At 36.6% G+C, this 17,840-nt stretch overlaps 1 protein-coding gene across 2 annotated transcripts in view; it reads left to right on the top strand.

Moving 5' to 3' along the window:
- NBAS (NBAS subunit of NRZ tethering complex) overlaps positions 1–17,840 on the top strand; it is a 408,191-nt gene that overhangs the window by 210,996 nt on the left and 179,355 nt on the right. For both annotated transcript variants that reach the window (XM_053587868.1, XM_053587869.1), the window contains 3 exons: positions 1,528–1,630; positions 5,464–5,693; positions 11,623–11,735. In XM_053587868.1, coding sequence (XP_053443843.1) covers positions 1,528–1,630; positions 5,464–5,693; positions 11,623–11,735 — 446 coding nt within the window. The remainder of the gene's footprint in view (positions 1–1,527; positions 1,631–5,463; positions 5,694–11,622; positions 11,736–17,840) is intronic.

Below are 17,840 nucleotides of genomic sequence, written 5' to 3'. Positions count from 1 at the left end.
GAAAGAGATATATGAAAAAGAAAGAATATTGAGTTGGTATTTGACAGACATAAAACAGGACCAAACAAAATCTGCCTTTTGAATACTGATCTTCATGATCATGTAGAACTTCAAGACTAGAAGGTGAAATGTAAATGATGATTCTAAACTCACATAGTCAACTAGGATGAACTTTTCAGTGAGGAAGAGAGAATTATAGTATACGCTGTTTCCTACTGGACAATATTAGTAATCATGTAAGTAATTTAAAAACAATGTGTTTCCAAGCTCAGATTCATTCATTCACATTTGTTAAATACTTATTATATACCAGAAAAGTGGGAGGGCTTTTTCATATATTCTAGTTTATTGTATATCTTCATGATATACAATAAAGGAATCTAAAGCTCAGAATGGTTAAAATATTTATTCAAATCTATATGGGTATTTGAACTTTTATGTTCAGGAGCATCTTGCTTCAATCCTAATGTTTTGTCAAAATTAGTCTCATCAGTTTCTCTTCCCTCTCTGAGTTGGGCTTTCAGTGAAAAAAGTGAAATTCATAAATATTAAATGACTTGCTTATGATCACACAACTAGCCTGAGATTATGAGTGAAATTGTTAAAACCCTTTTTTTTGCTTCAAGAGAATCTGACCATTAATTCCCAGCTCTGTAACTCTGGAAATCAATGTAAAATGGTTTTTAATTAACTAGATTGCATAGGCCCCACTGCATGTGTAGAACTATATCCCTGATTAGGAAATTGCCTCTGGCCTGGGGGAAATATAAATGAACTAGAAATACCTGATAGAACTTTGTGCTCTGGGCCTTTCTGAAGGTGGTCACTGACATGTCCCTGAGGTAACCTTCAAAAGTGTCCCTGTGAATTGTTGCAAAAGATGCTGGCTCTTCTAGGATGTGTAGCATCTTCCTGAACCAGACACGGCAAAGACTGTAACTACTCTCTGAGGCTTTCTTTCCTTGCATCTGCGCACTCACCGGAGAAGATAACTCTGGGAGTGCTTGAGGCTGTGCTAGTACCGCCACCGAGAGACACTGGTGCTGTGCTGCTTGCTGGTGAGCCTGGTTACTGTCCTCCATACTGATGGCCGATTCAGCCTGTGGTTGTCCTATGGTCTGAATGGTCAGCTGAAGTTAGAAGACCCCCTGCTGAGGACAGTAGAGCAATGAAGATGGGATTTGAAGGCTCTAAGGCTTTTTCTGCTGTATCTTAGCTGCTATATCTTAACTCTGCTTTATTTCATCTTGGCAACTCACAGCTTGTTTACCTTTGCCATTACCATTTAATGATATTTCACCTTTGTGTCCAGGCAGACTATAGAGGCTGCTTTGGCAGCATCTGTTATTAAGGCATAGCTGCCCGATTTTTCCTTTTTTAATCCAAACTTTTTCTGTAAGTTCAAATAGGGCATATTCCTATTGATCATTTGGGAGGTGGATTTTTTTTTTTTTTTTTTACATTTGGCCAATTAAAGAGACAAATTTTATGAATTGTTTCCTTCTTTTCCTCTTCTTTTTTTTCTAGGCAGCCTCCTGTTAGTGAGTCTCACTGGAGAGCATTGCTGCAGGACATGCTAACTATGCAGCAGAATGTGTACACGTGTCTCGACCCTGATGCTTGCTACGAGGTAATGATACCCATGTAAACTATTCCTTTTTAATTCAGGAACTTTGATTATTATAATTTATTTGGTATAAGGTGATAACAGTGAGCTTCATGGTCAGTAATACTGTTGGATACTAGCTGATAACTGACTAATGTGTACAGTTCGAGATTTTCACACTTGTTCCTCTGCCTTTGCTGTCTGTTCATTGCATCATTGTCTTTTAGTGAGTCAGTCCTTACCTAGAAAGCTCTGACTCATACTTGATTTCTCTTACTTCTGTAGTTTTTGTGGTCACAAAAACTTAGCTTATCTACCTGAGAAAAGTCTTTCAAACGTGTTTCGTCTTTGTCTCTGCTCGACTATAGCAATCCTGCCACTCATTTCCCTTCTCTGTCTCTTTTACTGGTTTATACCACAGTGTTCTTCTGAAACTTCGTAAAAGTTGTTCCAGGTCACATGTCAGTAACCAGAGAGTACTTCTACTCCTCAGCATGACTCAGAAAGCCACAGCAGATTTCAGCCCCCCCGTCCCCTCCTGCCCTTGCCCCTCTCCACTGTCCTGTGCTGCATAGCTCGCCAAGTCTGTCATCAGCCGTCCCCCACCCCTTTCCCCCACCCCCACCCCCCCACCCCCATGCTGTTTTGTCTTTCTGTGACTTTGCATTGTTCTGGGCCTGGAATATGTTTGTCTTTTTTTTTTTTAACTTGGAAATGCTGATAAAATTTCAGAAGTCAGCTCACTAATTTTGTCCCCTAGGATGCCTACCTTTGTCCTTTCATACAACTTGTCCTTTCATATAACATTTTAAAGAAAGGCTATCTTTAAAATGTACTTATTTGTTTTTTATGTGTTTCTTCCAATTGATCAACAGCTCCTAAACAAACAGATATTATCACACCATGTTCTTCCTCATGTCCCCTAGTGCACATTGTAATTTCTGGAATATAAAGGATATTTAAGAAATGGTTGTCACTTGACAGGGACTGTAATGCAGGGGGATTTACTCATTGATTTAACTAACTCATTTTTAATAAGATGTAGTCAAGAAAAGGTTTCTCATTTGAATTTTCTTGTGAAACAAACCAGAGCCAAAAGTCATACAGGATATTTCTTACGTTACTTTGCTCTTGATACCACAAAGCACGAACTGCTGATGAAATCAGAGCTGCATAAACAGGTCTCTATTTTACAGCATTGTTTAGCTTTTTAATTCAAGGTGATTTTTAACAAAAGAGTGTTAGTATAGACAGTTGAGAAATTAGTGGCTTTTTTTTTTTTTTTTTTTTTGGTTTTTGGCCGGGGCTAGGTTTGAACCCGCCACCTCTGGCATATGGGACCGGCGCCCTACTCCTTGAGCCACAGGCGCCGCCCTGAGAAATTAGTGGCTTTTTATTTGAATTTCAGGTTTTTAAATGCTCAAATGACCATAATGTTCTCAAGACGATTTCAGTCTCAGATCACATAATATAATTGTCTGTAACTTCCCTTTTACATTTAAAGCAAAACTTGAAATGAGTTTCAGAAGAAAATAATCTATATGTTCATGGAATCTAAAAGCTAAGTGTTACTAATATGTTTAAAGTAGTGTTTTTACATTGTAATGCCATTATTTTGGTGCTTTCCAGTGTCTCACTATGATTCTGATTCTGACTGAAAAATTGGCGGTAAATATATTACATTTGAACTAGCTTCTGTGTGGAGTTATGTGTCATATCAACTTGTCATATTACAGTTTCAAGATATTTTAACACCTTATTAGACTTTGATACTTTAATGACTCCTGTCCTCTAACTCTCTCTGTTGAGAAAACATTTGAAAGCATATTATAACAAGTTTGGAAAGGTTCTCAAAGATGATAATATAGATTTGATGAACTTAAAGTTTTAAGTATCATTTTAGTATCTTTTAAATTATGCTATATTGTCTTACTGATTTTGGTTATTAGGTTTTGCTGTCCTTGGAAAATAACTAGAAAGCTCAGTGGCATAATTTTGGAAATGTTAGATAAAGATTTATATTTAGCTTATAGAACAGAGGTCTTTATTATTCATTTTAGCAAAATCTTTTACGTTTTGGGGTAAGTAAATTGTGTTTTTCAATATTGCGTATTGACTTCTTTTGGCTTAATTGAATAAACCAAAGAAATACAGTGACATTGGAAGTCATTGGGAGTAAGCCGTTTTCTTTTGTTGTTGTTTGAGACAGAGTCTTACTATGTTGCCCTCAGTAGAGTGCTGAGGTGTCACACCTCACAGCAACCTCAAACTCTTGGGCTAAAGTGATTCTCTTGCCTCAGCCTCCTAAGTAGCGGGGACTACAGGCGTCCACCATAGTGCCTGGCTATTTTTTTGTTATTGTTGTCATTATTGTTTAGTAGTGAGTTCTGGCTGGGTTCGAACCTACCAGCTCTGGTGTATGTGGCTGGCACCCTAACCACTGAGCTATGGGCACTGAGCTGGGTAGAGTAAGCCATTTTCATCTGTCACATATAAGTGACTGGGGTTGCTTATTGGTAGTTTACTTTCTTTCACAATATCTGTTTCATAGGAGAGCCCTCTTATATATTAGTGATTTTGTCAGACATCTCAACAAAGCCCTATCTAAAAATGTCTGATGCAGTAAGCCTAGATGCAAAGAAATGAAATAAGAGGATCTTATGAAAATTGGATGGTCTTCTTAAATTTTTTTAAAGCTAGAGTGTCACTCTGTTGCCCCAGGCTAGAGTGTCTGGGAGTAAGGTTGGCTCATAGCAACCTCAAACGCCTGGGTTCTCGGCCTCCTAAGTAGCTGGGACTATAGGTGCTCCCCACAATGCCCAGCTATTTTTTTTCTATTTTTAGTAGACGTGGGGTCTCATTCATGCTCAGGCTGGTCTCAAACTCCTGAGCCCAAGCAGTCCACCTCTTCTGCCTCCCGGAGTGCTGGCATTACAGTACTCCTGGCCCTGGTCTTTTCAATTTTAAGGATACTTGTGCTTCTCCATGAAATCTTATTTCTTTTAATCTTTTATTTCTGTGCTATTTCTCATCCAACTGTACAGTTATAGGGAAGAGCATTCCTGGGAAAGTTCTTATACTAATTATATATAACATTATTAGTGTAGATCTAAAAGGTAGCTTTGTTTTATACTTTTCTTGGAGTAAGCAGATAAACTCAATTATAGAATTAATTTTATGTTAATTGATATTATTACTTGCCTAGGATACAATATTTGCATGAGTATCAATGTCTCTTGTTGTATTTAAATTATTTTTAATATTCAAGTTAGAAAAAACTCAAATTATTGTGGTGTGTTGTAATTTTAATGATTAGGTGTAAGTATAATATTTGTGGCTTATCTCTGTGGTTTGTAAGACTGAATTTAGATGATTTAATCAATTATGAATTATGTGTATCATATTCAGAGATTTTCTTTTAAAAACTGAATTGTTTAAAAATACAGTTTAAGCAGAGTGGGTCTTTTGAGGTTGGGACAGTGTGTCTAATATGTTCTGTTTTGAATGATACAGTCTATAAAATGGAAAGCTTCATTTTTCATATTAGAAAAATCTTTTAAGTTTCTTGGTTGTAACATTAAAATGTTATGCTTAATTTTTATTTATTCAGTAAAATTATTTCTTTCTAAAGGATGATTTTTTATTGAGGTGAATTTATATAACGTAAAATTAATCACTGTGAAGCATATAATTCATTGTCATTCAGTAAGTACATTTACAATGTTGTACACATACAACCTTCACCTCTAAGATGGATTATTTTTACACTGTATTTCATTTGGATTTCAGAGCCTTCATTGTGTTGAGAACTGAGTCTTCCTACTTTATCACTAATTCTAGTTTTTCCTTCTTTGCAGATATTTACAGAAAGCCTTCTGTGCTCCAGTCGTCTTGACAATATCCAGCTGGCTGGGCAGATGATGCACTGCAGCGCCTGCTCACTGTCCCCTGCTGCAGGCGTAGCCCGTAAAGGGAAGCCCCAGTACAGGGTCAGTTACCAAAAAAGCATTGACTTGGTTTTGGCTGCCAGCAGAGAGTACTTCAATTCTTCTACCAGCCTCACGGATAGCTGCATGGATCTGGCCAGGTAGAATAACTCCAAAATAGTCCTTAAGGAGGAGAGGGAAGCAGAATATGCAAACTCCCTTACTAGTTTATTCTTTACTTTGCAAAGTATATTGTCACAAGTACAGATTGACTAACTATACTGTATGGGGCACAGTTATTTTTGCTTGAATATTAAAAGTAAACGAATGATGTTATGAATATACAGCAACTTCCTGTTGGTCATTTTTTTTTTTAGTGTGTTCTGTAAGTCTGAATTTCTCACCTGTTGGAAGAAATTTATGTGATAAGCTGTGAATTTGAGTTCTGAAAATTTTCAGCATGTGTGGGTAGTGTCTGTGTCCTTTATATAATTCCACTTTGTCTAGAGACAAGGGACCTAATTAGATGAAGCTCAAAAAGTACCTTCCAGCTTGAAATTTTTAGACTATAAATTCAGTTCCTCTCTTGACCTGTTATACTGCTATTTTAATTCACACCTTAATCTTTTTTTTTTTTTTTCGTAGAGACAGAGTCTCACTTTATGGCCCTCGTGAGCCATGGCATCACACAGCTCACAGCAACCTCCAACTCCTGGGCTGAAGTGATTCTCCTGCATCAGCCTCCTGAGTAGCTGGGACCACAGGCGCTCGCTACAACGCCCAGCTGTTTTTTGGTTGCAGTTCAGCCGGGGCTGGGTTTGAACCTGCCACCCTCGGTATATGGGGCCGGCGCCTTATCGACTGAGCCACAGGCGCCGCCCCACACCTTAATCTTAATTAGATAAACACCGGTGCAGTGATTTTTTTTTTTTTTTGAAGAATTTATTAATGGTTTAAAATGATTTTTTAGGTCAGGTGTGGCTCACACCTATAATCCTAGAACTCTGGGAGGCTGAGGCAGGTGGATTGCCTGAGCTCAGGAGTTCGAGACCAGCCTGAGCAAGAATGAGACCCCGGCTCTACTAAAAATTGAGAAACTAACTGGGCACTGTGGTAGGCACCTGTGGTCCCGCCACTCAGGAGGCTGAGACAAAAGGATCACTTGAGCCTACCAGTTTGAGGTTGCTGTGAGGAATGAAACCATGGCATTCAACCTCAGGGCAACTGAGTGAGACTCAGAAATGAATAAATAAAATTACTTTTTATAAAGTTAATTTGTGTAAAATTAGAAACCTAATAAATACCAAATAAGAAATAAGCTATGTCACCTCCGACTAATAAATTAAATGCTTCAGAAAGATTATTTAACATTCTAGAAACTTAAAATGTGGTTTACCAGCAATCCCTGACTTAAAATGGTTTGACTTAAGATTTTTCAAATTGACAGTAGGCTGAAAGCAATACACACTCAGTGGGAACCCTATCTTGAGGACTCAGAACCCAGTGGGAACCATATCTTGAGGACTCAGAACCATTCTGGTTTTCACTTTCAGTACAGGATTCAACTAATTACAGGAGATACTCAACTCTGTTGTAAAACAGGCTTTCTGTTAGATGATTTTGCCCACCTGTAGTCTGATGTGTTTCTGAGAATATCTAAGGTAGGCTCCGTAAGCTAGTATGTTTGATAGGTTAGGTGTAATAAATACATTTTTTACTTACATCTAACTGTGAATGAGTTTCTCTGAGTGGTGCCTGTGGTCTATCATGCCTCCTCTCCCCCCATCTGACCAGTATCTGCTTTTTTCTTCCACTGGTTATTTTCCAGCTTCCTTTTTTTTTAGTACCTCATCCCTCAGTGTATATTTCTCCTTCCACTCCTACCCTGGAAGTCTGAGTATGTTTTGTTTCTCTTTGTTTAACATCTCCTTTCTAGTCCCTGCTGCACTTTTCTTTGTTCAATGTTAAACTAATCTTCATTCACTTCTAGAAACATACTTTGTTACTTTCTCTGCTTAAGGCAATTTACAGTTTTTCAGAGGACCTGAATTTTTCATGTAATCTATGAGTTTTTGTTTCTTGATCAAAGAAACTGGAGTAAGCCGGGGACCTCTTTAGTAAAAAGTGACTGTTGTCTATTGCAAATTACTTAGATTTTGCTTATTCTTACTGCATCTCATTTTCCAACACAATATATCCTAATTTTATTCTGCCTTGTCAGATTTTCTAATTAATAATTTATAAGAGTTTCTACATTTTTTTGATGGTGAATATCCATTATTTAGTTAATGAAATGTTTTGAACCTAATCATTCCAACACTCTTTTGCATATATATGTATATATAATTTTACAAAAATGAGATATACTGTACATTTCTTTTTATTATGTGCTTTTATCAGTTGTGTATTATGCCAACATTTATAGATCTGCAACATTTCCATATGTTTTACAGCATCTTAGTAGATTTGTCTAACCCTTTTTCAACTGCATTTAATTGGTTTCGAGTTTCCCTTCTCATTATATGAGAAGTAGCTGAGTATAGAGATAAGATCATAGTTTCTAGAGCTAGATGCTTGTGTGCAAAGCCAATCTTGACCAGCTACCAGCTGTGACTGTGGGTCAGTCATTAGGGTCCCATCTTCACCTGTAAAATGAGGACAAAGAGTGACATTATAGGACTATTGTAATAATAACTGAGTGTGTAAAGTAGTTATAACTTTGCCTGTTGAGTAAATAATTTAGAGTGGAATTGCTGAATCAAAGAGTAAACACATACAAAATTTTGATATATGTTGTCAAATGGTACCAGTGTGTTCTCTGTTATTAGGGCACTGAAGGGGTGCTCCTTCTCAAAACTAATTGTCAGTCTTCCTAATTTTTGCATATTTACCACCTGCATTTGTAATTTTCTTTTGAAATCTGTTTCTCTCCTTCACTTATTTTCTTTTCAGGATGTTCATCATTTTACTATTGGTTTTTAGAAGTTTTCTTTTGGGCATAGGGGACTTTTGCCCTTTGCCCATCTCTAATATTTTAACTATGTTGCCCAGTTTTTATTATGTATGATTTATCTTTCCAATGATTAAACAGAATTTTTGTAAAATGCGTTTCTTTTCTGTGTCATCCTTTGACAATCTTAATTTCCGAGCCCATTAAAATATTTCTTGTAAGTTTTTAGTACTTCAGTGGGGTTTTTTTACATTTAAATTTTAAATTCATGTGGAAGTTATTTTAGTGTATCAGTTGGTAGCAATTTTAGAGTCATTTCTCCCCTCAAACGACTAAGTACTGATTTTAACCCCAGTAAAGCTTAAACATAAGCTCTCCCGCCCTACTAGGGATATCTCATAAGAAGTCATGTTTTCTCAAACCAAGTTATTGAACTTGACAAAGTTGTTTAGTTAGTAAATCTTTTTCTTTTCTACCAGGGGATTCTATTTTTGTTTCAAATGAAGAAAACACTAAATAGAATAGCCATGGAAACTGGAAATTGTGTTTGACCTAAATCTTTTTTGGCAGGTGATTCTCAGAGATCATTTAAAAAACCGTCCTTCCAGTATTTTCCTCTTCTTTGTATTCCTTTCTTGCCCACCAGAACACACCTTAATTTTAAATACATGCCCTATGTGCACAGTGTAGCACTGAATTGATTGTGATCTGTTACCCTGGGTGTATTTCAGTATTTACATTTGTATTGAATATAGACAATAGCTCATACTTTCTTACTGATTAAAATATCATTTATTAACTAGATTGTTTTGAGAAAGCAATAAATGTTTAAACAATACAAAAGGGTATGTGTTGATAATAAGTCTTCCTCCTCACTCTAGTCCCCCAACTTTATCTCTCAGCTATTTTTAAAATCAGTTTCTTGCTATCCTTCCAAAGCATTTTATTAAATGTTCCCCTCTTCTTTCTTAAATCACAACTGGGTTCTTTACTATTTATACATACATTACTTTGCTTTTTTTACTTGCATTCTATATAAAGATTTGTCCATATGCATATATGTAGGTCTATTTCATTTCTTTTTGATGATTGTAGAATATTATATTATTTTACTTTTATAGAATTTATTTAATTAGTTTCTGATTCAGTTTATTTTCTTTAATTTCAAAACCAACCCAGCTGGTAATTGTATGTTTTTGAGCATATGTGAGCCTGTCTATAGTGCTAATTTTTAGAACTAGAATTCCTGGGTTCAGAAGTAAGTATATTTAAAATTTTGAAAGAAGGTACAAAATATTTATAGTCCTTTTACAGTTGGCTCAAGAGAACAGGTGAGTGCTGAATTGATGTAGATCCTTGAGTTTTGTAAGAACGAGCTAGTCCTGAATCTGTCACTCAGTCGCATAGACGCCGTGCTGGGGCCTGAGTGTCTGTGATTTTGCACTTATAAGTCCTTTGTGGCCTGATCACTACCTGTCTTTCTAGTCTTGTGTCCCAACGTTCCTTTACAAATACTTATCTGAAAATAAATTTATTCATTAAATAAAACATTTATTAAACATAGTTTCTCTGAATATTTTTAAATGTGCTTTAAAATGTCCCATAGAAATACTACATTCTTAGATCAGCAAATCACTTTCTTCTATAGTGGGTCTTGGTACTGCATTACCAGACTAATTCTTCCTTTTTAATCAGAAAAATACCCCTTGGGCAGTTTCTTAAGTCATTTCTTGTTTCTTTTGGGGACCAAATTGTTCCTGAATCAAGACATTTCTGTTTTTTCTCGAAGAAAACTGGAAACTATTTGAATTCTTTAAAAAAAAAATCCTTTCTAATATAATCATTACTTTAGGTTCAGTATTATAAACAACACTGAAAATAGAATTATAATACTTCATCCCACAATGCTTTTACATACTATCAGTGTAACCCCGGGCAATTACTTTACTTTACCTCTCTGAGCTTCACTTTTTGCTTTCTAAAAAGGTAGGTAAGTGATGATCTTTGCCTATCTCATGAGCTTGCTGTAAGGATTAAGTAAGAAAACAGGAAGCACCTGGCAGAATGATGCTTAGAATGCAGCATATTTTTGATAATTATGTGTTGGATCTCATGTTGTTGAATATAGAAAGACAACTTTGCTAATATGTGTTACTTTTAAAATCTCATGTAGTAATTCAAATTAATCAACAAAAATGAGCAAACAGTCCTACTTATCTTTGGGCAAGAGACATAAACAGAACCTTTTCTGAAGAAGACAGTAGAATGGCCAACAAACACATGAAAAAATTCTCATTGTCCCTAATCATCAGAGAAATGAAAATCAAAACCACCCTGAGATATCACCTAACTCCAATGAGAATAGCCCTCATCACAACATCTCAGAGCTGCAAATGTTGGCAACGCTGTTACACTGGTGGGATTACAAACTAATTCAGCCCCTATGGAAAGAAGTATCGAGAATGCTCTAAGAGCTAATTGTAGACATTCCATATGATCTTGTAATTTCATTGCTAAGAATCTTCCCAGAAGAAAATAAATCACTTTTCACAAGGACAGTTGCATTAGAATATTTATTGTAACTCACTTCACAATTACCAAGACATGGAAGCAACCCAAGTGCCCATTAACCCATGAATGGATTAATAAACTGTGGTATGTATACACACACACACACACACACACACACACCATGGAACACTATTCACCCATGGAACACTATTCGCCCATAGTGACTTTACATCTTTTGTATTTTCCTGTATGGAGTTGAAACACACTTTTCTTAGTAAAGTATCACAAGAATGGAAATGCAAGAATCCAATGTGCTCAATACTAGTATTAATCTAACAGAAAAACAAATACATACCCATATGAGAGAATAATACAAATATATTCAAGTGGAGGGAGGGGAGAGGAGAGAAAGGGGAAGGAGTAGGTAGGGGATGGGTGAGCTCTCAACTGATGTACACTGTGAGGTGCATTCCCAGGGTGAAGGGCTCAACTGCCTCAACTACAACTTGAACTGTACTTTAGAAACACTCACAATGTAACCTCATCATTTGTACCCTCATATTAATCTGATTTTTTTTTAATTAAATAAAATAAAAATCCAGAAAAACCATTTATCTAATTTCTTTTAGGTGTTGCTTACAGCTGATAGCAGATAGACCCCCTGCCATTCAAGAGGAGCTAGATCTCATCCAAGCCCTTGAATGTCTTGAAGAGTTTGGAGTAAAGATCTTGCCTTTGCAAGGTGAGTTTTTTACTTACTGTTGCATTGTTATTAACTTATTTTAAGTTTATTTAACAATTTATTAACTTGTTCCTTTTTAGTTTTTAGAAGTAGAGACTGACTTTGGTCATTTAATTCATTGGGAATGGATGGATCATGCTTCCCATCCCATTTTTTTGATTGAAATCTTAGGTGAAAATGCAAAAGAAAAAAAAATAGCCAACTTTTTTTTTAAGTTTATTCACATTTGTAACATTTAAAGAAATTACATTGGTAACAAAGCAGTGAGACTATTGGATAAAAATAAAAATAGAAATTGGGGATTATGGAAGAGAGTTTCAGATGTACTTTTTTGAATTGCATAGTCTTATAACTAGCTAAAAATAGTAATAGTTTATTTTCTTTTTATCCTTGACCCAGCTATTCTTTAATGAATTCCATTCTATTTTTGTTTACAGAGGGAATGATAGAGATTCTTGTTTAAGAGTTTAATTATTGGGGTGGCACTTGTGGCTTAGTGGGTAGGGCACTGGCCCCATATACCGAGGGTGGCGGGTTCAAACCCGGCCCCAGCCAAACTGCAACAAAAAATAGCCAGTGTTGTGGCAGGCATCTATAGTCCCAGCTACTCGGGAGGCTAAGGCAAGAGAATTTCCTAAGCCCAAGAGCTGGAGGTTGCTGTGAGCTGTGTGATGCCACAGCACTCCACTGAGGGTAATAAAGTGAGAGTCTGTCTCTACAAAAAAAAAAAAAAAAGAGTTTAATTACTAATGATATCTTAACATTGCTCATGTTTTTTTATGTAAATGTGAAAGTCATATAGATATTGTCCAAAGCAAGCATCCTGTTACATACTGACTTATCCCCTCCACCTGATGCTGTGATGACAGTGTGCCACTCACAGTGCCCTGGACCTCACTTGACCTTACCCAATAAGTGGGAGGTAGATTTTCTGTTGTTTCAAAACCTGGACGTCAGTGCCCTTCGGTGAATAGGGTGCCTTCATACTAGCAGTACACTTGGCCAGCTTCCTTGTACTCTTGTTATTTTTATTCTTAACTCTGGAAATGTTTGGGACCAGGGGTTGGGGAGTCTAGCTGAATTTCTTCCATCTCTGTTAATTGGTAAGTTTTCACCATAATGGTCTCTCCTTTTTTTTCCTAGTATTTATTTATTTTTTTATTGTTGGGGGTTCATTAAGGGTACAATAAGCCAGGTTACACTGATTGCATTTGTTAGGTAAAGTCCCTCCTGCAATCGTGTCTTGCCCCCAAAAGGTGTGGCACATACCAAGGCTCCACCACCTCCTTCCTTCCCTCTCTCTGTTCTTCCTTTCCTCACCTCTCCCTCCTTCTTTCTCTCTCTGCTCTCCCCTTCCCCTATCCCCACAATGTCCTTAATTGTCATTAATTATCCTCATATCAAAATTGAGTACATAGTATTCCTGTTTCTCCATTCTTGTGATGCTTTACTAAGAATAATGTCTTCCACGTCCATCCAGGTTAATACAAAGGATGTCAAGTCTTCATTTTTTTTTAATGGCTGAATAGTATTCCATGGTGTACATATACCACAGCTTGTTAATCCATTCCTGGGTTGGTGGGCATTTAGGCTGTTTCCACATTTTGGCTGTTGTAAATTGAGCTGCAATAAACAGTCTAGTACAAGTGTCCTTATGATAAAAGGATTTTTTTCCTTCTGGGTAGATGCCCACTAATGGGATTGCAGGATCAAATGGGAGGTCTAGCTTGAGTGCTTTGAGGTTTCTCCATACTTCCTTCCAGAAAGGTTGTACTAGTTTGCAGTTCCACCAGCAGTGTAAAAGTGTTCCCTTCTCTCCACATCCACACCAGCATCTGCAGTTTTGAGATTTTGTGATGTGGGCCATTCTCGCTGGGGTTAGATGGTATCTCAGGGTGGTTTAGATTTACATTTCTCTAATAATTAGGGATGATGAGCATTTTTCATATGTTTGTTAGCCATTCATCTGTCTTCTTTAGAGAACGTTCATGTCTCTTGCCCATTATCATGATATATGGGATTGTTGGCTTTTTTCATGTGGATTAATTTGAGTTCTCTATAGATCCTAGTTATCAAGCTTCTGTCTGATTGAAAATATGCAAATATCCTTTCCCATTGTGTAGGTTGTCTATTCGCTTCGGTTGATGTCTCCTTAGCTGTACAGAAGCTTTTCAGCTTAACGAAGTCCCATTTGTTTATTTTTGTTGTTGTTGCAATTGCCACGACATTCTTCTTCATGAAGTCTTTCCCCAGGCCAGTATCTTCCAGTGTTTTTCCTATGCTTTCTTTGAGGATTTTTATTGTTTTATGCCTTAAATTTAAGTTCTTTATCCATCTTGAATCAATTTTTGTGAGTGGGGAAAGGTGTGGGTTCAGTTTCAGTCTTTTAAATGTGGATATCCAGTTCTCCCAACACCATTTATTGAATAGGGAATCTTTCCCCCAAGGTATGTTCTTATTTGGTTTATCAAAGATTAGGTGGTTGTAAGATGTTAGTTTCATTTCCTGGTTGTATTTGATTCCAAGGGTCTATGTCTCTATATTTATGCCAGTACCATGCGGTTTTGACTACTGTGGCTTTGTAGTACAGCCTAAAATCTGGTATGCTGATGCCCCCAGCTTTATTTTCATTACTAAGAACTGCCTTAGCTATACGGGTTTTTTTCTGGTTCCATACAAAATGCAGAATCATTTTTTCCAAATCTTGAAAGTACGATGTTGGTATTTTGATAGGAATGGCTTTGAATAGGTAGATTGCTTTGGGAAGTATAGACATTTTTAACAATGTTGATTCTTCCCATCCATGAGCATGGTGTGTTCTTCCATTTGTTAATATGCTCTGCTATTTCCTTTCTGAGGATTTCATAATTTTCTTTATAGAGGTCCTTCACCACCTTCGTTAGGTATATTCCTAGGTATTTCATTTTCTTTGAGACTGTGGTGAAGGGAGTTGTGTCCTTAATTAGCTTCTCATCGTCACTGTTCTTGGCGTATACAAAGGCTACTGACTTGTGGACATTGATTTTATATCCTGAAACATTACTGTATTTTTTGATGACTTCCAGGAGTCTAGTTGTTGAGTCTTTGGGATTCTCTAATTATAAAATTATGTCAGCAAAGAGGGAGAGTTTGACCTCCTCTGCTCCCATTTGGATTCCCTGTATTTCCTTGTCTTGCCTAATTGTATTGGCTAGAACTTCCAGCACTATGTTGAATAGTAAAGGTGACAGAGGACAACCTTGTCTGGTTCCAGTTCTAAGAGGAAAAGCTTTCAGTTTTACTCCGTTCAGTAAAATATTGGCTGTGGGGTTGTCATAGATAGCTTCAATCAGTTTTAGAAATGTGCCACCTATGCCTATACTCTTCAGTGTTCTAATTAGAAAAGGATGCTGGATTTTATCAAATGCTTTTTCTGCATCTATTGAGAGGATCATGTGATCTTTATTATTGCCTCTGTTAATATGGTGGATGACGTTTATGGACTTGCATATGTTAAACCAGCCTTGCATCCCTGGGATGAAGCCTACTTGATCATGATGTATGACTTTTTTTGATGATAAGCTGTAACCTATTGGCTAGGATTTTGTTGAGGATTTTTGCATCTATATTCATGAGTGAAACTAGTCTGAAATTCTCCTTTTTAGTTGGGTCTTTTTCTGGTTTTGGTATCCGGGTGATGTTTGCTTCATAGAACGTGTTGGGGAAGATTCCTTCCTCCTCAATTTTTTGGAATAATTTCTGCAGTACCGGAATAAGCTCTTCCTTGAAGGTTTGGTAGAATTCTGGTGTGAAGCCATCTGGATCAGGGCATTTTTTAGTTGGAAGCTTTTTTATTGTTTCTTTAATTTCAGTGCTTGAAATTGATCTGTTCAGGAACTCTATTTTTTCCTGGCTAAGTCTAGAGAGAGAGTGTGATTTAAATATTGATCCATTTCCGTCACATTGTCAACTTTCTGGGCATAGAGTTTCCGGTAGTATTCAGAGAAGATTTCTTATATGTCTGTCTGTGGGATCAGTTGTTATTTCCCTTTTATTATTTCTGATTGAGGTTACTAGAGATTTCACTTTTCTATTTTTAGTTAGTCTGGCCAATGTTTTATCTATTTTATTTATTTTTTCAAAAAGCCAACTCCTTGTTTCATTAATTTTCTGAATGATTCTTTTGTTTTCAATTTCATCATCTCTGATTTGATTTTGGATATTTCTTTTCTTCTACTGGGTTTAGGCTTAGATTGTTCTTCTTTTTCCAAATCCATAAGATGGCTTGTGAGTTTGTTGATGCTCTCTTTCTGTTTTTTGAATGCAGGCATCTAAAGTAATCAATTTTCCTCTCAAAACTGCTTTTGCAGTATCCACAGATTTTGGTACCTTGTGTCTTCATTGTTGTTATGCTCAAGGAAGTTAAGGATTTCCTGTTTTATTTCTTCCTGCACCCATCTGTCATTCAACAGAAGGTTGTTTAATTTCCATGCCTTTGTGTGGGGTCGAACGTTTTTGTTAGAGTTGAGTTCCACCTTTAATGCCTTATGGTCTGAGAAGATACAAGGTAAAATTTCAATTTTTTTGATTCTGTTGATATTTGTTTCATGTCCCAGGATATGATCAATTTTGGAGAATGTTCCATGGGGTTATGAGAAGAATGTATATTCTTTATCTTTGGGGTGGAGTGTTTTATGTGCGTCTATCAAGCACTTTTGTTCTAGGGTCTCATTTAAATCTCTTATATCTTTGTTTAATTTCTGTTTAAAGGATCTGTCCAGCTCTGTAAGAGGAGTGTTAAAGTCCCCTGTTATTATGGCATTATTAGATATCATATTGCTCAGACTGAGTGAGGTCTGTTTCAAGAATCTGGGAGCATTTAAATTGGGTGCATAAATATTTAGAATTAAAACGTCTTCTTGTGTTTTTCCCTTGACCAATATAAAGTGACCATCTTTGTCTTTTTTTGACTTTAGTTGCTTTAAGTCCACATGTATCTGAAAATAGGTTTGCAATTCGTCTTTTCTTCTGAATTCCATTTGCCTGAAAAATTGTCTTCCAATCCTTGACTCGGAGTTCTAATTTGTCTTTTGAAGCCAGGTGTGTTCCCTGTAGTCAGCAAATGGATGACTTGTGTTTTTTAATCCAGTCAGCCAATCTACATCTTTTCAGTGCGGAATTCAAGCCATTAACATTTGTTGAGATAGTGGATAAGTGTGGTAGTATTCTAGTCATCTTATTTTGTGAGAGTCCATTGCTTAATTTTATCTTTTGCATCTTTGTGGAAGTTAGGTTCTGTCCTTTAATTTTTGAGCTCTTACTTTGCTGCTGATCCATTGTGATGGTCATTGTGTAGAACAGGTTGAAGTATTTCCTGTAGAGCTGGTCTTGTTTTGGTGAATTTCCTCAATGTTTATATATGCGTAAATGGTTTGATTTCTCCATCAATTTTAAAGCTTAGCTTAGCAGGGTACAGAATTCTGGGCTAAAAATTGTTGTGTTTAAGTAGATTAAAGGTAGATGACCATTGTCTTCTTGCTTGGAAAGTTTCAATAGAGAAGTCTGCAGTCACTCTGATAGATTTGCCCCTGTAGGTCAACTTGTGCTTACTCCTGGTAGCTTGAAAAGTCTTTTCTTTTGTCTTGATTTTGGACATGTTCATCACAGTGTGTCTTGGAGAAACTTTGTTAGAGTTGAGGCGACCTGGGGTCCGATATCCCTCTGAAAGTAGTGTGTCAGAATCTTTGGTGATATTTTGGAAATTTTCATTTATAATATTCTCTAGTATGGCTTCCATTCGTCTAGGGTATTCTTCTTCCCCTTCTGGGATTCATATAACTCGTATGTTGGAACGCTTCATAAAGTCCCATAATTCTGTCATTGAACATTCTGCTTTTTCTCTCTTCTTTTCTGCCTCTTTAACTGTCTGAGTTATCTCAAGAATTTTGTCCTCCACCTCCGAAATTCTTTCTTCTTCGTGGTCTAACCTGTTGCTGATACTTTTCCATTGCATCTTTAAGTTCCCTAATTGACTGCTTCAGGTCCTTGAGCTCCACTATATCCTTTCTATATTCTTCACATAGTTCATCTCTTATTTGATTCTGTTTCTGGATTTCCTTTTGGTTA

The sequence above is a fragment of the Nycticebus coucang genome, chromosome 4, assembly GCF_027406575.1.
Source record: "Nycticebus coucang isolate mNycCou1 chromosome 4, mNycCou1.pri, whole genome shotgun sequence".
NCBI classification, from domain to species: Eukaryota; Metazoa; Chordata; class Mammalia; order Primates; family Lorisidae; genus Nycticebus; species Nycticebus coucang.
The sequence above is the reverse complement of the archived record's forward strand: the minus strand, read 5'-3'. Positions and strand labels throughout refer to the sequence as shown.